Here is a 24,696-nt window from a genome sequence, read left to right on the forward strand (position 1 = left end):
ACAGAAAAAAACAGCAGGGTGTGGGGAGGGGTGTGGATAGGGGGGAATTTAATAAATAAATGAATGAGTCTTTTTTTTTAAAAAAAAAAAGCCTACTGCAGAAGGAAGGTGTCCTGGCCATAAGACTGAGCTGACATGATCAGGCTGGGCTCTCCCTGCCACACCCACACACGGAGGACGCTGGAGGGGAGTAAAGGAGTGACAATTAGTACACAGCCATGCTCCCAAGAACGAAAGGGAAAACCCCAGGCGCGATACCACTGAGAGAGTGCACAGCCAGAGCAGTAGAGGTCGAGTTACCTAGCAGGGCACCTGGAGGTCTTGGAGCACCCAGGTGTGAGTCCTGAGGCAGGCCCGGTCCTGCAAGGGAGATCAACTGCAGCCCTTGCCTGGATCTCACCCTCCAGGTGCCACTCTGAAAGAGGACTAGCCAGTGACCCCGCTCTCCTGGGAGAGTACTGGGACACTTGCTTCCGTCTCGGGCCTTGCCATGCTGTCTGCATCCTACTTTCAAATGGATTGGGGGAAAAAAGTACATGTGCCGAAAGAAAAAGGATGTGTGTGTGCGTGCACACACGGAGAGAGGAAAGGAGAAAGATAAATGTCAAGTATCAACAATCAGTGGATTCGGGTAAGGGCACATGGTGTTCATTGTACTCCTTTTGGCATGTTTCTGTAGGTTTTTAATTTTCCAGAAAAAGAAGTTGAGAAAAATATTTTAAAGATGGAGCATCATTCAACTTCATTCATAGTTGGAATTTTGTCTTGACCTACTTAGTTAACATATGGATTAGTTGTATAATTCCCAGGGAATTATATGTTCTCTATTCTCTAGCTTCTCTTAGTAAAATGTGAGGAGGAATGGTGGGGCAGAGATTACACCATTGTATACCTGTTTAAGGTACCTTTGATTCTGAACTATTTGCTTCTTAATTTCCTTTTACTCCTTTTTCAAAAGACATTTCTACTTCTGTTTTCATGTTTTCTTTTCTCTAAGTGGGGTGTCTTAGTCTCTCATTCACAGCATACACCCCCAAATTAAGACAGTCACAATAATACTAATGGTTAACATGTGATAAACACTTAACCATAAACCAGACATCACAAAGCATACTACCTGCATAAACTAATTTAATCCGAGCGATGATTAAATAACAGAAGATCCAGCACAAAAAGGAACTTTGTCTTAATCTACTTAGTAAGCAAGTGGGCTGTATTCTCAAAATAAGGAAACTATTTTTCATACATTAAAAGAGGCCTGGAGGAAGGTCAATCCTGAGTCAGTTAATTCAAGAGCCTAATGGCATTATCCAGGGCTCAGGTTCTTTCCATCTTTCTGCTGTATCATTAGAGCATGTTAATTTGTTCTCTTAAACTGACTCATCATTATGCCAAAAAGGTTGCCAAAGTCCTAAGATTCACATGAGATGGCAATGTCCAGGCACAGCAAGGGGATTGATTCCTACCCTGTGCCTCTTTTTCAGAGCAAGGGAACTCTTCCCACAAGTTTCCCCTAGACCACCCCTCACATCTTTGACCATAGTTGTATCATATGCCCACGCTTAAACCTTAGTTGAGCAAGAGGAGTGAAACTAAAGCGATTGGCTTGAAATTAGCAGCATGATTTCCCAGGAGTTAGAGAAGGTCCTGGTTTCCTGAGGCCATCATGGCATCAAAATGCAGGGTTCTCTTAGCAATAGAGGAGTTAGTGGTTGGCGCTATTATAATCCTCATATAGAAGATGAGGAAACTGAGACTTTCAAAGGCTAAATAACATGCATAAGATCCCAGGGCTAACAGAAGAACAAATTGTGGGCTTAAAATTAGGTCTCTGCAGCCCAAACCATAACTCCATTGTATTTTGGGATAAAAAATTCCAAATAAATAATTTTGGGTACATAATTTCTGTTGTACCTCAGTATAAAACAGATCATGTTTTAAAAGTAAAAAGTAATAACTCATACAGGACGCTTAAAATGATTTAATACCAAGATGGGTTTAGGTTTATGATCTGGCTTCTCATAGTGAGTTTAGTGTTTTGGGCCTCCTTTTCTGTCTGCTTCTCCATTTCTCTGTTTAGTTTATGATTCCCAATATCGTAAGTGATATTTTTTTCTAAAACTTTCAGATATCATTGACCAAGACATGCTGGAATTCTGCCCTCATAAAAACATCTCTTATTACATGAAAGTGAAAATACCATTAACTCATCCCATCATCTTAAACCTAGTACCATATCAATATCATATTTATTCTAGTTTTAAAAATTCATTTTATCTTTTTTCTCTTCTCATTTTATTTCACGAAGTATTTGTGTCTGTGAGAGTCTATAAATATGTTTAAGATAATGTCTTTGACATCAAAGAGCCTACTGTGTTGTTGTAGAGATAAGCTATCAGTTACTTAAAGTTAAATCATTAACAACTGAAATAATACAGCAGGGACTGCTGTATTATAGGTAGAAAGAATACTGGCTTTGAACTTAGAATATCTGAATATCTGAGCTATAACCTTGGACAACATTTGTAACGTCTTTAAATATATTTCTCTAGGCTAAGGAAAACAGTAATAATAAAGCCCATTTCACAGTTTTGTTATGTGGATCAAATAATGCATTGTATGTGAAAATCTGTAGTTATAAACATTTGTACATGGTTTATAAGAAGCCACAAGACAATTTATAGTTGTCAATTTTTTTTGTATTAATAGCAATTGCTATAACAGTTCAGAGAATAAAGCACAGATAGAATGTTACTATAGAGTGATTAGTGGGGAAAATGAAAGCAATACAATGAACTTCTCGTCCTGGTAATTTGAAAATTAAGCAGCAGCCATCTATCAGAATTGGAAGGCAAGTATGTCATTGTTATTCAGCTGTATCTTCTCCTTGAGGAACAGGACTGCTTTTAAATCTTAGTGTATATGGCATCTAACCTACTCGTACATGAAAACTCTTTCTCAAAATGACTTTATTAGAACAAATTGAATTCAGTTATTACATATGATTTTGGGGTAAGTGGGCCACTTTTGGAACCAAATTCACTCATTCAGGTCAGCATTTCATTAGTTCTTGCACATTTATTTTTCGTTGGACTATACTGCATCTTTTTTTTTTTTTTAAAGATTTATTTATTTATTTTAATCCCCCCCCCCCCCCCCCGCCCCCGGTTGTCTGTTCTCTGTGTCTGTTTGCTGCATCTTGTTTCTTTTTGTCCACTTCTGTTGTCGTCAGCGGCAGGGAAAGTGTGGGCGGCGCCATTCCTGGGCAGGCTGCACTTTCTTTTATGCTGGGCGGCTCTCCTTATGGGGTGCACTCCTTGCGCATGGGGCTCCCCTACGTGGGGGACACCCCTGTGTGGCACGGCACTCCTTGCATGCATCAGCACTGCACATGGGCCAGCTCCACACAGGTTAAGGAGGCCCAGGGTTTGAACCACGGACCTCCCATGTGGTAGACGGACGCCCTAACCACTGGGCCAAATCCGTTTCCCTGTACTGCATCTTGAGGGTTGACACAGCTCCAAGAGTGCCTTACTTGTGTGCCTCTTATTCCGAACAGCTTTCTTTGTACCAGGAATGAAAACTAGTTTTCAGCTGTGTCAACCCTGGCTGATTGGTAGTCAACTTGGAATACTCCATTGAGAAGACTTCTGAGACTCCATGTCTGTCCATCAAGAAGAGCTAAAATAATTTAATGCCTTCACGACCATAAGGGAGTAAATGTGACAGTCCACATGCCATATATCTGTTCAAGTCGTTTCAAAGATTGATTTTGCCTTCGTTGGCATACATGAGAAAGACAGGAAAAGGTTCTCATTGTTTACTGGTTAGCCAGCAAATTAGTGTTTGCTTTTTTGCTTGCTTGTCTATGGATAAGCAGTTGAAGGTAGATTTTAAGTAATTCAGAGTCATTTTCTTTAACTGTAACTCTACTTAAAGGTAGTGTCTTGTTTTTAAAGGAAACGGATAGCAGTGAAGATGAGGAGGACATTGTTGGACCAATGCCTGCCAAAGGACCCGTAGACTATAGTGTAACGGCAGAGTTTGAAAAAAGAGCCCAGAGAATGAAAGAGAAACTAACTAAAGGAGATGATGTAAGTTTTAAATACACTCTACTCTCAGGAATGAGACCAAATGAATTAAAATTTCAAATTTTGAAAATAAAAAATAAAAATATACATATATTAAAAGAAAACTTAGGACCTAGATAACCTAGAAACTATAAAGGAAATGACTGGCCAATTTGCCTACTTAAATATTTCTGTATGATTGTATGCTTCATTAATATGTATCAATAAAATTGATTTTTAAAATTTCTGTCAAAATTACATTAGGTCAGTAAAATAAGATAGATTTTTAAAAATTTCTATCAAAATCACATAAGGTCAAAACATTGTTGAATGGAAGTATTAGTAATGTACATGAGATTGGGCCGATAGCCATTAAAACAAAGAGCCCCTGCAAATTGGTAAAAAACAAAAAATCAATCCAGTAGGAAAATGTGCAAGGAACCTGAACAGGTAATGCAGATGACTAATAAACATCTGAAAAGATGTTCAGCTTCATTTAGAATGGAAAGCTCAACTTAAAGCAAAAATGAGGTATCTTTTTTTATTCATCAGATTGGTAAAAAAATTTAAAATGTAGGATTTATTGGCAAGGGTGTAAGAAGATCATCCTGTTCTATAATTGTCTATTAAATAACTTTAAAACCTAAATTGAGAAACTTTAACTTGTACTGTATTACAAGGTATATACTTTCCATGCTACTTTTTTTTTCAACATATTTGTCTTAAAGGATTCATCTAAACCAATTACAAGGGAGTTATGGATGACTGAGCTTCCTCCAGAAATGAAAGACTTTGGTCTTGGGCCAAGAGCTTTTAAGAGAAGAGCTGATGACAAGTCCGGAGATCGATCAATTTGGACAGATACTCCAGCTGACAGAGAAAGGAAAGCAAAGGTGAGAAGTTTTGCTTGTTTATTCATTTACTTCTCTCCACAGTGGCTCTACTTTGAAAGAAATAAAGAATATTATTTTTAAAATTATGGTTCCTAAGGGAAAATCCAGATTTTTTCCTGATGGAAAGTTATGAAGAAAGAAAGTGACATTAATTGCTTACTATTTGCCGATAAATTGTCTCATTTAAATCTCTAGAAAACCCTGAGATACAGGTTTATTGGGCCCATTTTTTAGATGGAGAAACTAATCTCTGTATGATCAACTTTTCTGGAAACACAGAGTTGGTAAGTGATGAACAAAAATTCCATTCTAGACCTCCATGAAAGAGTGTCTCTTAAAATACCTTTAAAGAACAAAAGCTGTAGATTAACCCAGCAAGTAAATGATACATCGAGACTCACTCTCTCCAGCAGATGTATCTCAGGCACACACAGTTTCATGTTATTGTCAGTATGTGCAGAAAAAACACCTTCCTTAACACATCTAATTCAGGAATCTGCAAATCCACCAGATGTCAGAAGGCAAGGGGGAACATCCCCTTTTATTATTTTTAGACATTCTCCTCTTGAGTCTTTTGGGTTATTCTGAAATATTCCATTGTAATCACCTTATGATTACAGCTTCATCAGTTCTGATCTAAACAGTCCATACCTGAATTCATTGTTCTAGCCCTGCTTATCCTGTCCATCAGTAGCTAGAATTATCAGGACCTCTGTTTTCATTCTGTAGCCCCAAATTGAATACGTACTCTGCCAGGCTTTGTGCTTGGTTGCAGGTGGAGAATTGATTGTGAAATCAACAGTGTTATTCTTAAAATGTGCGTGGCATGTTGCACCCTACCCTACACACGTGGCAACCCAGAAGTTCTCTTTCATTCTGAAGATTGAAAGAAATCTAAGATTTGTCCTAGAGGTGAACCAGCACATTTGGGGACAGAAGAGGCAAAGAAGATGTTGTTTAGAAGTGAGCCTCCCACCTTAAAAGGCTAGAGTTGGAATGCCTGTCTACTCTTGATTAACTGATGTTTTATAAAAATAATTAATTGGCGTTTTATCATTTAGCCTACAAGATTGTCTCAAATTAATTCCCTTGCTTACATGTACTTCATGTACATTTATTTGTGCATTTTTCTTTCCTATTCCTGATTATATGTGAATAGCTATCTACCCTGAAAACAGCCAGATATGTAGTGAGTCTTTGTTAGAGGAAAATATCACAGAAACAATGAAATCAGCAGGAGCTAGGCAGGACAGTTTGAACTTCGGGGACCTTAAGTCATGTGGCTGAGCTCTTTACTTCTGGTCATTCTTTTCAGTGCTGAAATGACTTTGTTTGGTGGACTTAAAAAGGAGTTATTAATAGCCTTTAAATTTTATATACTATTTTTTAGCCTATAGTTTCACAGAATTATAGTTATGTCACAGTCTGTATAGTATCACAGAGCTATTTGATTTCTGACGTTGATACCACGTAAAGTTCAAAATTAATTTTTTGTAACAGATCTTAGCCAAATATCCTTCTTGGGTTTTTTTGTTTGTTTGTAGATTTATTTATTTATTCTTCCCCCCCCCCCCCATTGTCTGCTCTCTGTGTCATTCACTGTGTATTATTCTGTGTCTGCTTGTATTCTTATTGGGCGGCTCCAGGAACCAATCCTGGGACCTTCCAGAGTGGGAGAGAAGCAATTATTCCCTTGTGTCACCTCAGCTCCCTGATCTGCATCTCTTACTCTCTCTCCTCTGTGTCTCTTTTTGTTGTGTCTTCTTGCTATGCTCTCCGCAGGCCAGTTCACCACACGGGCCAGCTTGCCCTCATCAGGAGGCCCTGGGCATCGAACCCTGGACCTCCTGTATGGTAGACAGGAGCCCAATTGCCTGAGCTACATCTGCTTCCCTATCCTTCTTAATAAGTTCTCCATTTCATTTCTGTTTTTTTAAAGATATATTTATTATTTTTACTTTATTTTATTTATTCCCTGCCCCCCTTGTTGTTTGCGCTCACTCTCTGCTCTCAACTCTCAGGTGTCAGCTTTCCATGGTGGCATGGGCTAGCTTGTCCTCACCAGGAAACCCTGGGAATTGAACCCGGGGCCTCCCATATGGTAGATGGGAGCCCAGTGGTTTGAGCCACATCCGCTTCCCTCATTTCATTACTTTTTAATATTTTTAATACTGGATTATCCAGTAAGAAGTAAGATTGCTCTTCAGAAAGAAATGGATGTGCTCTACATAAATTAATTGAATGGGATCTATGTCCTCACCTCCCAGTCCTGGCTAGATCCACTATATCTTAATATTAAATATTCTGGTATTTATCTCCATTTTACCGTGACATCATTTTCCCCTTTATGTTTACAATTAAAAGCATCTGTTTTTTGTTTTTTATGGAAGCATAAGAAATAAGCTATTCCTATATTTTAATGGAGTTTATTAAATACCATGTTGTTTTAGTCTGTTATTAAGATAAAAATTGTAAGAGGGCCTCTCTGGTTTTCTAATTAACCAACAACAGTATAAAAATATGCTTTGAGAACAGTAGTTTTCATCCATTTTTATGTGAGCCATCCCCATTTCTGACTGGAACTAAATTCTCTAGAAATCATTGCAGTGTTTTGTTGGTTGGTTTTTTAAATTAAAATTCCTTGAATATATATGTAAATACTTCATTTGTATGCGTGTGCCATTGCAAATGGTATTGTGTTTTAAATAATTTCCATTTATTCAAGCTGGCCTAATAGGAAAGCTGTTTCATATATTGACCTTGCATCCTGCAGCCTTGCCATACTCATAGCTTATTAGTTCCAGGAACTTTTCTGTAGAGTCTTTGGGGTTTTCTATATGGATAGTCATGTCATCTATGAGGAAATACAGTTTTATTTCTTTACCAATCTGCATACCTTTGATTTTCCTTATCTAAACCAAAATTTGTTGTCCCCTCCTCCCCATCGAGTGATATTGCTGTGCAATGGATTTTTACTGTTTTTGAAAACAGGTAGTGTAGGATTTAAACCTTATTTTTTTTCCTCTGCATTTCTTCAGTGTTTGTCAGACTCATCTCTGAGTACAATAAATAGATGCTTTCTTTTAGTTAGTTGTTCAGATAGGTTTTTGGGTGTTTTCTTGTTTTCAGAAAAATCATACAATAGAATACTAACGTATCCTTTATCAAGTATGTTAATATTTCTAATGGGAAGGGATTCAAAGAGCCTGGCTTAGTTTACTCTCGTTACTCAAGCTAAATAAAAATAATGTGTATTTTTTCTTATTTACTCTTATTTATAGTGTTCAGTAATGTGTTAACTCTTCATTCCTCAGGAAACACAGGAAGCCAAGAAATCATTCAGTAAGAAAGATGAAGAACATATATTGTCAGGAAGGGATAAGAGATTGGCTGAGCAGGTATCCTCATACAATGTAAGTAAGAGAATAAAATATATAACTCTTGAATTTTCCTTTTAATTATTCTCTCATTTTTTTCATCTCTTTTTTTCTTTCTTTACCTTAGTCTTTCTGTATACATCTGTACTGAAAAATATTCTGTTCTGTTGCATTTATGTGTGTGTATGTATATACATAGTATCCTTTTGTATAGGATTTTTTAATGCATTTCATGTAATGTTTTCAGTTTGTATTGTATTCCTCATTTATCAGGAATTGAATTATGAAAGATAGGTAGCACATGATCAGAAAGCAGGAAGCAAGAAGCAAAACCCTAACATAGAGACCCTCAGTTTGTAAATTTTTAAATTATAAGCAGTTTTAGAATATTTGATGCAAAGATTTAAATATGGGAGAAAAATGTGTTAAACATTTTTGAAATATGGTTCAATCTAAACTTTTAAACTAAGCAGGGCAATATCCATTTGGTATATCATTATTCTATTATATTCTGTCTTGCTATTTGTAAAACTGGAGTATCCCCACTCAAAGAATACATAAAAATCCCTGAACCCACTGAAAGATGTTCAGATGTTCAGTAAAAAGACATTGTCTTCACAATACATTAGTTAAGGAAAAGTTCAACGAACAATAAGAATAGCATGAGCTTGATTTACTGGGCATATCAGTACTAGGAACAGTAGTGCATGTGTGAAACATTTTGGAAACTGACTTAAAACTCAACCCACATGAACAATTATGAAAACTGGCCAGCTCAAAGTCAAGTCTCAACAAAATTCAAAGAACCACTATAATTCAGGCCATGTTCTCTAACCTCTGAAAATTAAGTTACAATTCAGAATCATTATCACTTAAAAGCCCAATGGACATTAGAAAAATTCAAAATTTAAATTTGGTATCAAAGAAGAAATGATAATAGAAGTTAGAAGATGCCCCACCTGAATAACAAAAATGCACAATATCAAAATCTGTGAGGTGTGTCCTATAGGGTGTATTAGTCAGCCAAAGGGGTGCCAATGCAAAATACCAAAAATTGATTGGCTTTTATAAAGGACATTTATTTGGGGTAGGAGCTTACAGATACCAGGCCATAAGTTACTTCCCTCACCAAAGTCTATTTTCATGTGTTGAAGCAAGATGGCTACCAACATCTGCAAGGGTTCAGGCTTCCTGGGTTCCTCTCTCTTCCAGGGTCTTGGTTCTCTCTGGGTTCAGGATTCCCCTCTTCCCAGGGCTTGCTTCTTCCTGGGATCAGGGTTTGTCTCTTCCTGGGGCTGGCTTCTGTTACCTCTGTGAACTTACTTCCCAGAGCTCCAGCTTAAGGCTTCAGCATCAAACTCCAACATCAAAACTCCAACGTTAAGAACCCTCAACTCTGGGGATGCAGACTTGGCCCAGTGGATAGGACGTCCATCTACCACATGGGAGGTCCGCGGTTCAACCCAGGGCCTCCTTGACCCGTGTGGAGCTGGCCCACGTGCAGTGCTGATGCGTGCAAGGAGTGCTGTGCCATGCAGGAGTGCCCCCCGCGTAGGGGAGCCCCATGCGCAAGGAGTGTACCCCGTAAGGAGAGCCAGCCAGTGTGAAAGAAAGTTTGCCTGCCCAAGAATGGTGCCACACACACAGAGAGCTGACGCACAAGATGACGCAACAAAAAGAAACACAGATTCCCGAGCCGCTGACAACAACAGAAGCGGACAAAGAAGAACACGTAGCAAATGGACACAGAGAGCAGACAACGGGGGGGTTAGGGGGGAAGGAGAGAGAAAGAAAATATAAATAAATAAATAAATAAATCTTTTTAAAAAAAAAAAGAACCCTCAACTCTGTCTTTTGTCATGCCTTTTATCTGTGAGGCCCTGCCCACCAAGGGGTGGGAACTCAACGCCCTAATGACATGGCCCAATTAAAGCCCTAATCATTACTTAATCACGCCCAGGTACAGACCAAACATAATCCAATATCTATTTTTGGAATTCATAACCATATCAGATTGCTACATAGGGGTACTGAAAGACAGATTTATGGCTGTAAAGACCTTTGCTAAAAAAGGATGGGTGAACCAGAAAGCTCAGCTGTATTTGCATGTAACTCAAATAGTTACAATTTCATTAAGGGATTTGGAGGAAATCTAAAGGGTGCTGCAACACATCAGAAGGCTCCCTCATTCCCTCAAAGCAGAAAAATCATTCTGGAGTGACACATGGCCATGCCTTCTACCAGTGCCACACTGTTTTATTTATGGTCATTTTATATGTCTTACATTTGTGAGCAAATTGCCATTGCAGCATTTCTGTTTGAGAAGTGTTTTTAGTTATTGTTATAAACTTAAAAATCATTTTGTCCTATCCATAAAATGTCATCATGATTGAATTAAACCAATATGTAAACTTGAGGGAAAAAAAAAGAACGGCTGAAACTTAATAAGCTGGACCTTTTTCCAAACTGACATTTCTTATCACACTAAGCATGTACCACCTACCCTATGATGCTACAGTTCCACTCCTAGGTAGTATTCAGAATAGTCCCTAAAGGACTGAAACAAGAATGTTCATCATAGAAGTTTTGGTCATAATAGCTAAAAACTGAAAACAGTCCAGGTGTCTATCCAGGGGAGTAGAAAAAATCAAACTGTGGTGTTCAGTAGAAGATTACTCAGCAATAAAAAGGAGCAAATTACTAATAAGTGCAACACAATGGGCAAATTGCCATTTTGGTGAACAGAGCTCAGACATCTGGATTTCTCTTCATCCACTCAGGGTTCAAGACCAGTGGTCTTCAAGTGTTTTTACTTAGTGTCCCCTAAAGGAAATTTGAAAACTTGTGTATATGGTTTCACATTTTTTATTTGATATCATAAGATGAAAAAACCTTTATCAGAGGATAAAATTGCCAAAGGTGTGATTTATAGCATGTTACATTAGTCTATCAAATAGTTCAAATGGAATCTAAATGCCATAGAAATTTGATATCTATTGTCCATTAAAATATGTCTATATGAGCAAGGTCTTCTTTAATTGTTGGAAATTTTATTTCATTCTTCTCCTTAAATTCATATATTCATTTCTCTTCTGCAACAGAATTTGATCCTAGTGGGATTCAATTTTATGCTTGAAAGTCTTTTATGATTATGTTGATACATCGTATTTCACTGCAATAAAAATACATACGTAAATTTCCTGATCTAAATCATTAAATGTTAACACGTATTTTTCCTTCTGGATTGAATTGCAATTTCAGTTGATCAAAACAATATAAGTATACTACATATTTTGATAAATCATTATTAAGTGTGAAAAGGAAAATGTAAATTTAATCTCTTAATGAAAGATGTTTTTTCCAGTTATTTCCTGATCTTTGGATAAATGTTCCTTATTGCTAGAATAAGACAGATTTCAGCTTCAAATCTTTGTTTATATAGAACTGAGTTTTATGAAACCTTGTTTCCGTAAACAAGTGGATGGCAACAGGACTCGTTTTAGCAATGTCATTCAGTTCTTTGAATCACTTGGGAGTTATTTTCTTAAACCTCATAGTGATCTTTTAACAAAAATTATTGCTAATAATCTCTCAACTCTCTCATTAGGACCTCTCTGAGGTTTTTTGTCCCCCACATTGGTCACATTGGTTTATTTTCTCATTTTTCTTCCCAAAGCTCTATAATGGGAGTAACATTTAACTTACAGAGATATTGTGAGGATACAACATAATAAATATTCAATAAATTTGACACAGCATTTATTGATTCTTATGTACTCAACACTGTGCTAAATACTTTATATTCGTTAGATCATTTAACTCCTTCTTTACCCAAATATTTTGAAGTTACTTCTTATATTGCCACCAAGTCTTAAAGTGCTTGACTTGCAAGTCAGTATGTTTCTAAAGATTTTACCAAGAAATGACCAAGAAGTGCTTTGCTTAATTCCAAATATTGAACAGGGATTGAGAGAATGAAAATAGTGCTAGTAAAAATTCATATTGGGAAACGGACTTTGGCCCAGTGGTTAGGGCGTCCGTCTACCACATGGGAGGTCCGTGGTTCAAACCCCGGGCCTCCTTGACCCGTGTGGAGCTGGGCCATGCGCAGTGCTGATGCGCACAAGGAGTGCCGTGCTACACAGGGGTGTCCCCCGCGTAGGGGAGCCCCACACGCAAGGAGTGCACCCATAAGGAGAGCCGCCCAGCACGAAGGAGGGAGCAGCCTGCCGAGGAATGGCGCCGCCCACACTTCCCGTGCCGCTGATGACAACAGAAGCGGACAAAGAAACAAGACGCAGCAAAAAGACACAGAAAACAGACAACCGGGGGAGGGGAGGGGAATTAAATAAATAAAAATAAATTTTAAAAAAAATTCATATTTACTAATACAGTATCTTTTGTACATTTTGTTAAAACCTTGGAACTCCAAATCGAATTCAGTTTATGGGAAATACCTGGCACATAATCTGGTTGACAAAATCATTTCTTGTTAAACCAGCCAAGTCAGTCTTACTTTACATCAGAAAATCTGACTTCATTTTTCCATTCAAACAAATGTGTTAATGATCGTTCCTATCCACTTCTGAATTCTAAAGTAGGTAGGGACCATGGGTGGTTTTCTGGATAAAATTAAATGCTGCCACCTTCAACATTTCTCACAGTGCCTTCTTTCTTTGCTTTCACTGAACTCTCCTCACTTCTTTGCTTTCTAGTAGATTCTTTGACACTTGTCAGGGAGTAGAAGAGTGGTTGTTAGATAAGAGTTGTCCTTTCTTCCCTTGCTTCACTCTTCAGCATATCTGAATTCAGAACATTCCAGTAAGAACCAAAATATCCATTTCTAAAGGGGTACCCTGCTCTTAAGAGAAATATGTCTAAGACACAAGGAGGACACAGAGCCCTCCTGGGTTTAGCACTTCTTGATTAAAGGAAGTTTCACTCAGCTCACTATTTCAAATTCTCCCTTTGTTTGATGTCTTGGAGGCTGTTACGCCCCTGGACGACAGTCTGTGTTAAGGAATCCGATTGGGGAGTGGGATGCCTCTTCTTTGTTAGGCAGGGAAAGGGCTGTCGTGGAAGAGGAGGCAGCACCACGAGACTCACTGCCAGGCAAAATCGGTTTTAGGAAAGGCCGTCTGTGCCTTCCTGGCTGCCTCACATGTAACCCCAAGGGATCCCCAGGCTCAGCTCTACGACTGCCAGCCTGAGCCACCTGCTTCTACTCCGCCACCCTCCTCAGTGCCTCGCCAACCCAATGCCATTCTGTTTTTACCTTAATCAGTACTGAATGGTCTATAATGAATCCTCAGTTTGTTTTACTAATTGCCTTTGTTCAAGCCTCATCTATTAGAAATATTTGAAAAGTTGAACACTTACCCAACTAACGAGGAAGAAAAGGAGAGAGGTAAGGGAAACAGAAGAGAAAACTGAAAGGAACAAAAAGTCCCATAGCTTATGGAATGTAAGCCACATACCCTGCACAGACCTTGAATTTTGCACCTTCCATGCCCTTATTTTTCGGTTTTGCTTCAGCCTTACTGTCCCCTTTCCTTCCTATCCCATCTACCCGTTAAAATCCAGTTCAGGGGAAGCGGATGTGGCTCAAGTGATAAGGCGACCACCTACCATATGGGAGGACCTGGGTTCGATCCCTGGGGCCTCCTGGTGAAAAAGAAAAAGTGTGCCCATGCGGCGAGCCGAGTGCCCATGCAGTGAGTCAAATGTCTGCACGGCAAGCCGAGTGCCCCTGTGGGTGCCCACATGGCAAGCCGAGTGCCTGCGTGGCAAGCTGAGTGACCATGTGGTGAGCCAGTGCCCGTCACGCAGCAAGATGATGATACAACAAAGAGTGAAGAAGGGGAGAGTCAAGGTGAAGTGCAGCAGACCAGGAACTGAGGTACCTCAATTGACAGGGAAACTCTCTCCACATCAGAGGTCCCCAGGATTGAATCCCAGTGAATCCTAGAGGAGAAAGAGGAGAGACGACAGGAATAGGTACAGAAGATCACACAGCGAATGAACACAGACAGCAGAAACAGCAGGGCAGGGGAGGGGTGGGAGAAGGGAAGAAGAAATAACAAAATAAAGCTGTAATCTCATCTTTAAAAAAGAAAAATCCAGTTCAGGCTTCAAGGACCAGCCCATCCATGACACTTTCACCAGGCTCCCGAGGGAGAATATAATTGCTCTTCTTTTCATGCTCACATTTTGGTTCATACTCTTTGACATGTCACTTGATGTTTTTCACTCTGGTGATTTAAATGTTTGTTTCCTCTCTGTCTTGTTCTTTTTTTATTTCTTGGCATCTAGTTAGTAGATATCTTCATTCTGGTTGAATTGAATTTGCCTCTGATGTATTTTTTCATCATAGATTCTGTCTAGGATTTGGAAAAAACCTACTGGGGGGTTATAATTAACGCTCCTTAATATGCACCATTACTACCTATTTTGTTTCATGGTTGTACCAGCTTGATATGGTTATGAATTCCAAAAATAGATCCTGGATTATGTTTGTAATCTGGTCTGTAACTGGGCATGATTAAGTTATGATTAGGGCTTTGATTGGGCCACGTCATTAGGGCATTGAGTTCCCGTCCCTTGGTCGGTGGGGACTCACAGATAAAAGGCATGGCAAAGGACAGAGTTGAGGGTTTTTGATGTTGGAGTTCTGATGTTGGAGTTTGATGCTGAAGCCTTAAGCTGGAGCATCAGGAAGTAAGCACCCAGAGGAAAGAGAAGCAAGCCCTGGAAAGAAAGGAACCCTGAACCCAGAGAGAAGCAAGACCCTGGAAGGGAGGAATCCAGGAAGACTTGTAGATGTTGGCAGCCATCTTGCTCCAACACGTGGAAATAGACTTTGGTGAGGGAAGTAACTTAACCTTACAGCCTGGTATCTGTAAGCTTCTACCCCAAATAAATGCCCTTTATAAATAAAACCAATCAATTTTTGGTATTTTGCATCAGCACCCCTTTCTCTGATTAATACAATGGTCGTGTTCTTTTAATAATTTATAGAAGCTAAGATTTTTATTTCTGCTTGTCTGCTCTCCCAGGACTCAAAAAGATCAGAATCTCTTATGGACATACATCATAAAAAATTAAAGAATAAGGCTGCTGAAGATAAAAATAAGCCCCAAGAGAGAATACCATTTGACCGTGATAAGGACCTCAAGGCTAATCGGTTTGATGATGCTCAGAAAAAAGCTCTCATAAAGAAATCTAGAGAACTAAACACCAAATTTTCACATGGTAAAGGCAGTATGTTTTTATAAGTAAGTAGTCTTCAGTGAAGTATATTTTCATATTGATCAATTTGGATTTTTCTAAATGCTCTGTAACCTTATGTATAAGTAATAGTGTGCCAAAAGCTGATGCCTTTTATAAGATTATAAACCTACATATCTACCTTTATAAATAAACTGTGATTTTGGAAATTCAACCTTGTGGAATAAAAACTGTGGTTTACTGGAAAAGTAGCCTTGTCCTCAGGGTCACATAAGAGGACATTGCTATTAAAAATTCTAAAATAAAAGCTCTGTTTATAAGAAATGGTAAAAGAGAGTATTGTGTGAAACTTGGGTAAATATGCATGCTTTATTAACAAATGAAGAAAGGTTTGCTGGTAGTCTTTTTAGGTTAAACAAGATCATGATCATGATTTTTAAGTGTACATTGCTTTGAAAAGTTCTATATAAGTTAAGGTTCAACCATTTCAACTCATCCTTAGCCCAATCTTAGATGTTGGTAATGGTGAGTAAGGAATTATAGTAAGAGCTGAAATTGCTCCTTAAAATAAAAATATTTATGATTTTTAGCTGTATAAAGCTACATTAATATTCAGATGTGGTTTTAATGAAAAATACAGTTAAAGTTAGAAACATTTTCCAACTTACTGAATTTTCTTCTTCTTACTTCAGGGGGATTTCCCTTGTGCAATGAAGAAAAGTTGAAGAATACTCTTATCTGTCTGTCTGCCTGCCTTTATTCCTTTGCTTGGGGCCCCTTAAGATTAGAGATAACTTTAGTTTTTTATAAAGCATACAAACCAGTCTTGTTCTGTGTGTCCTTTAAAGTCATGTGGGAATATAAAAATCAATGTTTCTAATATAAAATGGAATATTTTATATGTCTTTGGCCTCTGAACAAGCCTGGGCTTTTCTTCAAATAATTATTTTGGGATTTCTTTGTTTGTTATGTTTGTCTGTTTTTCCTTCCCTGATTTTTGTGGTCGCTGCCAAGTCCCTTCTAAGGTCTGGCCAGGCCTCTGCGCTGACTCCACCATATAGCCTGGGCCTCCTGACAAGGACAGCCGACCTGCCCAGGTACTTAGGGGAACTCGCTCACTTTTCCCTCAAAACTGCAGCTGGTGACTATACATTTACTTGCAGATAGAGGGTACTAGGACCTGGGAGATGGGGGGGAGGTTGAGGGACATCCCTTTTGTTATCAGTTCTTTTTGACACTCGGGGCTTTTTTGTTGTTTGCTATCTTGACTCGTTTTAACACAGTGGGAGCTGTGTGTTATCTCTTGTGCAAAGTGAAAATACTTTATTTTTCCACCTTTAACAGCTATTTCTAGGGAAGGCCATCTGTCTGCCATTCACCATTGGGGTCTGCAGGACGTGGACTCTCTCATCTCTGTGCCATGGGGCAATAGCAGTGTTTTTGCTATAAAACTGGATCTTCAGGATCCCAACCAAAGCTTTTGGAGTCTTTGAGTGTTGTTTTGGGGGATCTTACTTTACCCATTTAATTTATTGGTGACATCTTTTATATCAGTCACGAATAGTCTTTTTTTAAAGTCCAGCTCATAATCCCTTGAATACAAACCTGTAAGTGGAAAATCCGTAATTATAACCACCTTAATGGGAGTATTTAAAAGTTTATAATGCTGTAAGTACTGCCTTATAAGAAGTTAAATGGAAAATTCTAAATAGTTGAGCCTAAATGCAAATTCTATAATTTGTATTTCCTTGCAGATGAATCCCAGGTGTCCTGCTAGTTTCAATGGAAAAAGATTCTGATTCCTAGTCCATTTAAGCTTTATGAAAACCGAGTAAATGGTGAAGTCAAATTATGGTACAAATTCTTCTCCTAGCAATAGTGGAACAATGGTATTTTCCATAACATCACTGTAAATAATAAAAAGGAGTGTTGCTATTTAAAAGATGAATTAATCTCTTAAGAACATTGAAAAAGCTTCTTGTCCAAGCAAAATTGAACGAAGCTGCCTTCTGACTGAAGATGTCATATCTAATGGGTAATAGCCATTGCTTTCATTTAATTCTGTTTTATTTTTTTTCCCAGTGAAAGGAAGAAATAACTTCAAGTTCCTTGTCTTTATGTAAAATCCTAACATTTTTCTGAAACTTGTTATTACTTAAAGTAAAATGTCATCTTGAGTGCTTTAATTTTCCTCTTTTTCCTCATCATAAGGGGGATAGATATTTCTATTTACTATGTATGTAGTTACTATTTCTTCACTTGCCCTTGGAATGTCCATGACCTTAGCAAAAGGAGAGAAGCCTCTTATTTCAGCCAGTTGTTCTCTATGGATTGCTACCTTGGTAGCATCTTGTATCCAGTGCTCTTTGTGCCACCTGAGCACGTTTTTAACAAAAGGTAAAGCCAGTCCCGGGGTTTTTTTCCCCTGTGTGGAGGGATTAATCCTAATAAAACAAAGTTGACAAATAAAAGAACAAAGTAGTTATTGGCACAGACTGGAAGGTGTTCTTCATTTCATCCCGCTCCTCTTCAAAGCTGCAAATCACTCAATTGAATCAAGTCTCTATTCCATCTGTCAGAAAACTGGGATCCTTGATCTTACCTAATAAGAGCTTTCTTAATTTCCTACATTTTGTGGCCAATATTTAGAGGATTATGAATTCTTTTGAAATGTAAAAGTGAAGAACAAAAGAGCAACGCTAAGTTCATGAAGTAGAGCAGATCCTTTAACTTACTCTTCTGTTGGAGGTGCCATTTAAGCTCACTGTACCTGATTTGTCCAGTTTTCTAAACTGTCATCTCAGATCGAGATGCTTCAAATTGTAACCACTTTCTAGGTAAGTAAACACTGGCTTTGACAGGTGGGATTTTTTTTGGACAAATGTTGAGATATGGTGACTACAGCCATAAGGCTTTATTAGATGGATCAACTTTTTTTTTGTATTGGGCAAAGCATACTATATTAAACTCTGCCCTGAAAAATTGCCATTGTTTTATTGAGTGTATAATTTTGTTTGGATGTAGCAGTCATTCAACCATAAAATAACAATTGATGGTTCTCTGAATTAATGATTTTTTTAGCAGTAAGGCCTGCGATTTATATGGTACCTAGGCTTACTGTACAGGAGGGTCTACCGTGTCAATTCCATTGTGCTTCAGAATAGATTAGCAGTTCTTATATAAATTATTTGATCCCAAGGTATTAAGACATTTTTTAGAATTTATTTAGAGTGGGTAAAGTTTCTATCATTATTTAAAAATGTAGGATTGTGGGAAGTAGTTTTAAAACTAGTTGCAAGCAGTCCTTATCACTTCCCATTTCACTTTTTCCATGGTATTGGTAGCTGTTTTTAGGAAATATTTTCTGCTGAGTTACACTTAAACAGAAATGTTAACATGGAGGGAAGTGGTAAGAGATACTACCCATGTAAAACTAACAGGCCATGAATTTTCTGTTTTATGATATTACTTTATTTTGCTTTGACTTTGGTTGTCAGCATGAGATTTAAGTCTGCAGTTACAAAAGATGTGTTTCCTGCTGTAGGAAAGTTAATGTATTTTTTGCAGCTTAAATTATTTTAACTGTGACTATGGTGTGTACAAAATTAAAAAGCTATACACTGCCCCTTCCAATATTTTCATTTTAACTTTCCAATTAAAAGACTTTTTAGAAAAGAAGAATTCCTGAGATGTGATTTTGTTTTTAATATGTAAATAAAGTTTCAGCAGTATCAGAAGTTGTGGTCTTTTATTTTTGTTTTAAGATAACTTTTTTTTTAAGGTCTTAATTTTCTTTCAGATAGTGTCAGGTGTACAAAGTAAGATACTTTGTAGCACAAAAGCTAAAAGCTAAGCACTGAATACTTAGGAGACTTGAATCTCTGGACTGCCCATATGCCAGCTGGGTCCTGAGCCTCAGCAGAGTGACAACTCCTACTCTCTGGTTTGTTGGTCTTACCCAGGGCCGCTAACAAGGAGGTGAAGATGGTCAAGCAGCACACCAGGGAAACAAGTGTGCCTACAACTGCTAGCAGGAGAATCACATCCATCATCCATGTGGAATCTAAGCCCCCTTTTGATCTAGAGGTGGTGAGGACATCACTATCCCAGGGCCCACAGAATGGAGGAATAAATTATGGACTAGAGTGGGCTTACTGATATTCTACTATAAAACTATTGTGACTAGTAATAGAAGAAATTTTAGCATTGAGGTGAAGAAAGTGACCACAGTAGTTGCTGAAGATAGGGAGAGGGAAGAAGAGATGCAATGTGGGGGAAATTCTGGGGATTTTGAGTTGTCCTAAATGATATTGAGGGTCAGATGCTGGACTTTATATATCCTGCCATGACCCACTGAATGTACCGGGGGAGAGTGTGAACCACGGGGTAAATTATTATCTATGTAGTACAGCAGTGCCCCAAAATGTGTTCACCGAGTGATGAGTGAGCCACACTGCTGGGGGAGGTTATTGGTGTGGGAGGAATGGGGGGGGGGGAGAGGGGAGTATGCAGGAACTTAATGTTTTTTAATATAGTTTTTTTTGTGACCTATATATCTTCAAAAAAACACAATTTACAAAAATGAGGTGGGGAGTGGGTTATATGGGAACCTCTTATGTTTTTTGTGTTTTGTTTTTCAATGTAACATTCCTTGTGATCTATTAACTTTAATTTTTAAAAAAAGAGCTAAGTACTGAATGACAAGTATCTGGAGAGTCCAAGTAAAGGAAATCAAGGCTTCCAATTTGTGTTCCAGACCAAGATCAAATGCCTTCATTTCTTTCCTGGGATATAGAATTGAAAATTGGATCAGTCAAGATTCTTCATTGTAGACAATAGACTGAAGCAGAAAAAGAATTTATTAGAAGGATATTAAGTAGCATAAAATCAGGAAGAAAATCAGACAACAAGCAAGGACAAAGGGAAGCAGCTGGAAGCACACCACGGCCCCAGAATGTGAATATCCCAGCCGCTAACACCGAGGCCACTGGTAGTGGACATCACCACGGCTCCATCGCCACTGACACTGGACACCGATGTTACTATAAAGAGTTTTAACTTTTTGCTGCTCTGTGTTACTAGCTCCAGATTCCTGGCCCCGGGCAGGAGCACCTACCTTGCCAAGATAACTCAAACGTCTGCACTCCAGCTGCCGGGGCATGGAGAGATGGTAAACTTGCCTCCTTTTGGTTTCTGTAATAGGAGGCTTCCTCCAGGACTCATGCGGTCATAGATGCCCAGACATAGAACGAGTTAAGATACTGGGTAGGAGCAACCAACCAACCCACCATGAAACCCCCTCTACTAAAACAGGCAACTGCCTTACCGCTGAAAGCCCCCTTATCCACTCTGCACAGGCAGACAAGCTGAAGCCTCAGTGGGTGCTGCAGCCAATCCCGAGTCTCTGGGTGATGATGAATATTCTTCCTCCAGTTCTGCCACCATCCTGTTTCAGTATTTGAGCCCCCGTGGAGTTACAGTTCAGTACAATTAGCCACCACCTGCACACCCTCTAGACCAGGGCTGCTTAGCAAGGGGTCCATGAGCTTGAATTGAAATATTAAAATTCTTGTGGGGACATGTTGGTATGGGTGTGGAATATTTATTAAATAATACACAGCATAGTGTGGACTTAGTAAGGGGTCCATGGTTTTCCCCTGACTGGCAAAGAGGTCCATGGAACAAAAATGGTTAAGAGCCCCTGCTCTAGACCGTGTCAGTGGAAAGGGAGAGGAAAGAAAAGGGAAATTATTACATGATGCAATGAAGAAAAACTGTTGGTCTGTGCGTCTGCATCTGGTCAGTTGGACAATAGCTGGTGTCCCCTGCACCTTTTGACTTCAGTCAGGACCTTGGCTGGTTAGCGTCTTGACCAGGGGAAGTGATCCAAACACTCATTTCTGAAAGATCTGAGCTCTTCTTGGTGGTCTTGCCTGCAAATGATATGGCACAGGGATGCTGTAGTCTTTGATGAACTACTGTCAATGGACATCAATACTAGGGGAGCCCTTCCGCCCAAGAAACCCCCTGGATTCCATCCCTTACCTACCCTTTCGCACACTTCCAGTGTGAGCAGCAACCTGTTTCCCCAGTTACCAGCGGGCACTAAAGCCCTCATCTGAAGAATCCATTTATTGAGTAGCATGATGAGTCTAGAATGGTCGAGCCTCAGCCATCCAGTTACTGAAGCCGTTGCTATGTTCTTGTGGGAGCATTCTGTGAATGTCAAAATGAACCAGCAGACGCCAAGATTAGAAGGTGGGAAAATAAACCTTGTGAGGGGGTCAGTAGATGATTCAGCAGCATCTCACCCACTTCTTGGACCTCTGGCTTAAGAGAAGCAATGTTCTGTTTTGGTTGCTGGTTCAGAGTCCGTGGTGCCTCAGCCTCCCACGCGGTGCCCCCGGCCCCCCACGCGGTGCCCCCCCGGCCTCCCGGACGGCGCCCCCAGCCTCCCACGCGGCGCCCCCCGGCCTCCCACGCGGTGCCCCCGGCCTCCCGGACGGCGCCCCCCAGCCTCCCACGCGGCGCCCCCCGGCCCCCCACGCAGTGCCCCCCCGGCCTCCCGGACGGCGCCCCCAGCCTCCCACGCGGCGCCCCCCGGCCTCCCACGCGGTGCCCCCGGCCTCCCACGCGGTGCCCCTCGGCCCTCCGGGCGGCGCCCCCCGGCCCCACACGCGGCGCCCCCCGGCCCCCCGGGCGGCGCCCCCCGGCCCCCCACGCGGTGCCCCCGGCCTCCCGGGCGGTGCCCCCCGGCCTCCCGGGCGGTGCCCTCGGCCTCCCACGCCGTGCCCCCCGGCCCCCCCACGCGGCGCCCCCCGGCCCCCCACGCCGTGCCCCCGGCCCCCCACGCGGCGCCCCCCGGCCTACCCGGCGGCGCCCCCCGGCCCCCCACGCCGTGCCCCCCGGCCCCCCACGCGGTGCCCCCCGGCTCCCACGCGGTGCCCCCCGGCCCCCCACGCGGTGCCCCCGGCCTCCCGGGCGGTGCCCCCCGGCCCCCCACGCGGTGCCCCCCGGCCTCCCGGGCGGCGCCCCCCGGCTTCCCACGCGGTGCCCCCCGGCCTCCCATGCGGTGCCCCCCGGCCTCCCGGGCGGCGCCCCTCGGCCTCCCGGGCGGTGCCCCCCGGCCCCCCACGCGGCGCCCCCGGCCTCCCACGCGGCGCCCCCCGGCCTCCCGGGCGGTGCCCCCCGGCCTCCCGGGCGGCGCCCCCCGGCCCCCACGCGGTGCCCCCGGCCTCCCGGGCGGTGCCCCCCGGCCCCCCACGCGGTGCCCCCCGGCCCCCACGCGGTGCCCCCCGGCCCCCCACGCGGTGCCCCCGGCCCCCACGCGGTGCCCCCCGGCCCCCCCACGCGGTGCCCCCCGGCCCCCCACGCGGTGCCCCCGGCCTCCCCGGCGGCGCCCCCCGGCCCCCACGCGGTGCCCCCCCGGCCTCCCGGGCGGTGCCCCCCGGCCTCCCGGGCGGTGCCCCCCGGCCTCCCCGGCGGTGCCCCCCGGCCCCCACGCGGTGCCCCCGGCCTCCCACGCGGTGCCCCTCGGCCCTCCGGGCGGCGCCCCCCAGCCCCACACGCGGCGCCCCCCCCGGCCCCCCGGGCGGCGCCCCCGGCCCCCCACGCGGTGCCCCCCGGCCCCCCACGCGGTGCCCCCGGCCTCCCGGGCGGTGCCCTCGGCCTCCCACGCCGTGCCCCCCGGCCCCCCACGCGGCGCCCCCCGGCCCCCCACGCCGTGCCCCCCGGCCCCCCACGCGGCGCCCCCCGGCCCCCACGCGGTGCCCCCCGGCCCCCCACGCGGCGCCCCCCGGCCCCCACGCGGTGCCCCCGGCCTCCCGGCAGTGTCTTCCCGCTGCCGTCGGATTGGGCCTTCAGTCCCTGTGGTGAGCACTTCGGGGCGAGGGGCATTATCACCTTCCTCGCTCCCCTGTAAGGTGAATTCACTGATGAGAAGCGGAGTGGTAAGGGATTCCCGGGACAGGACGACACGCATCCAGTGCGCCCAGAGGGGACGGTGCGCGCGGAAACCCGCGGGGGAGCAAACCCCACGCCCGCCGCGCGCGCAGGGGGCTGCCGCGCCTCTCTGCGGGGAGGGGTCCTGGTGACCCACCCGCCGGCAGGGGCAGGCGGCGCCCTGAGCGCGGGAAGGGGCTCAGGCTCGGCCCCTGCCCCGGTAGCGCGGGAGCTCCGTCTGGACGGCGAAAGGCCGCCGTGCAGGGGGACGACTTCTCAGCCCCGTCACGGGTCACGGAGGACCTTCCGCCAAAGCCTGCCCCGCTGGCTTCCCGGTTCCCCGCCCCGGGCCCTCACGCTGCGCTGCGTGGAACCCGCCAACCACCGTCATCGGTGTCAGAATACCAGGGACCTGAACTTCTGCCTGTATCCAAGAACAGCTGTTTTTTGTGGGTTTTTTTTTTTTTTCAGAAGTTGTTCTTAATTAATCTTCGCGTTCCAGGACAGATGTATTAACATAGCAGAATCTCTTAATTTACAGAATACAGAACTCAAATAAATCTTTAAAAAAATTTTTTTTCTAAGGTAAGTTTACTGTCGAGCTCAGTTTCTGAATTTGCTAACAAATGTAGCAGGGAATAAAAGAGTGACAAAAGCTAAGAAAGGTGCTTGGTTGTTGGAGACCTGGGAAATTATCAACGACCTAGTCTAGAACACTGGAAACAAGCATTTTCAAAGCTCATTTTCATATCTCTCTGACTACCACTTCTCCACTGTCCGACTCTTATAGAATTTCTTTTGGTTTCCTCAGAATGGGGTAATGTTGGCTGATTAGGCCATCTGATAAGGTATTTAGTCCTCTTTATGAAATAATACCACACAATCAGTACTCACAGATGAGAATGAACTTGCTCCTTTTATGGCGGGGTACAAAAGAAGAAATGGAGTAGCCTACGCATATAACTTTGGATGATTTTTATCTTTTTAGAAAATAGCTGAAAGTAACATCTTATTCACCTATACTATAAAACTTAATTCACACTACACACTTAAAGAAAGCAATTTATTAACCTAAGGTTGCTGCTTTTCACGGCAGATATAGGCATAGTTATTTTGATGTTAGCCAAGAAATCTAGAAATTGTGGCCATTCTTACGTTTCATTTTAACAGAATATTTTATGATCTTTT

The 24,696-nt window shown here is 42.4% G+C and overlaps 1 protein-coding gene and 1 long non-coding RNA gene across 7 annotated transcripts in view; one reads left to right on the forward strand and one right to left on the reverse strand.

Annotated features, from left to right (window-relative positions):
• Positions 1-19,304, forward strand: part of GPALPP1 (GPALPP motifs containing 1) — a 36,262-nt gene extending 16,958 nt beyond the window's left edge. Inside the window, exons 5-10 of one of the 6 annotated variants that reach the window (XR_001118579.3) lie at positions 3,960-4,094; positions 4,799-4,963; positions 8,278-8,376; positions 15,396-15,614; positions 16,260-16,664; positions 17,322-19,304. Coding sequence is in view for 4 of the 6 variants with exons in the window: in XM_071208273.1 (XP_071064374.1) it covers positions 3,960-4,094; positions 4,799-4,963; positions 8,278-8,376; positions 15,396-15,591; positions 16,582-16,628 (642 nt within the window). In the remaining 2 variants the exon portion in view is untranslated. Of the gene's footprint in view, positions 1-3,959; positions 4,095-4,798; positions 4,964-8,277; positions 8,377-9,670; positions 9,848-15,395; positions 15,615-16,259 lie in introns of those variants that run through there. The other 5 variants (XR_009180666.2, XM_071208273.1, XM_004457864.3 and 2 more) reach the window with 5 other exon arrangements.
• A 1,760-nt stretch (positions 19,305-21,064) lies between these two features.
• LOC111763992 (uncharacterized) lies at positions 21,065-23,698 on the reverse strand. Its single transcript, XR_002796704.3, has 3 exons — positions 23,470-23,698; positions 21,617-21,783; positions 21,065-21,500 (listed from the first exon to the last, which is right to left on the reverse strand). It is a non-coding gene; the product is annotated as an uncharacterized lncRNA (long non-coding RNA).
• Positions 23,699-24,696: the final 998 nt, after the last annotated feature.

The sequence above is a fragment of the Dasypus novemcinctus genome, chromosome 15, assembly GCF_030445035.2.
Source record: "Dasypus novemcinctus isolate mDasNov1 chromosome 15, mDasNov1.1.hap2, whole genome shotgun sequence".
Lineage (NCBI taxonomy): Eukaryota > Metazoa > Chordata > Mammalia > Cingulata > Dasypodidae > Dasypus > Dasypus novemcinctus.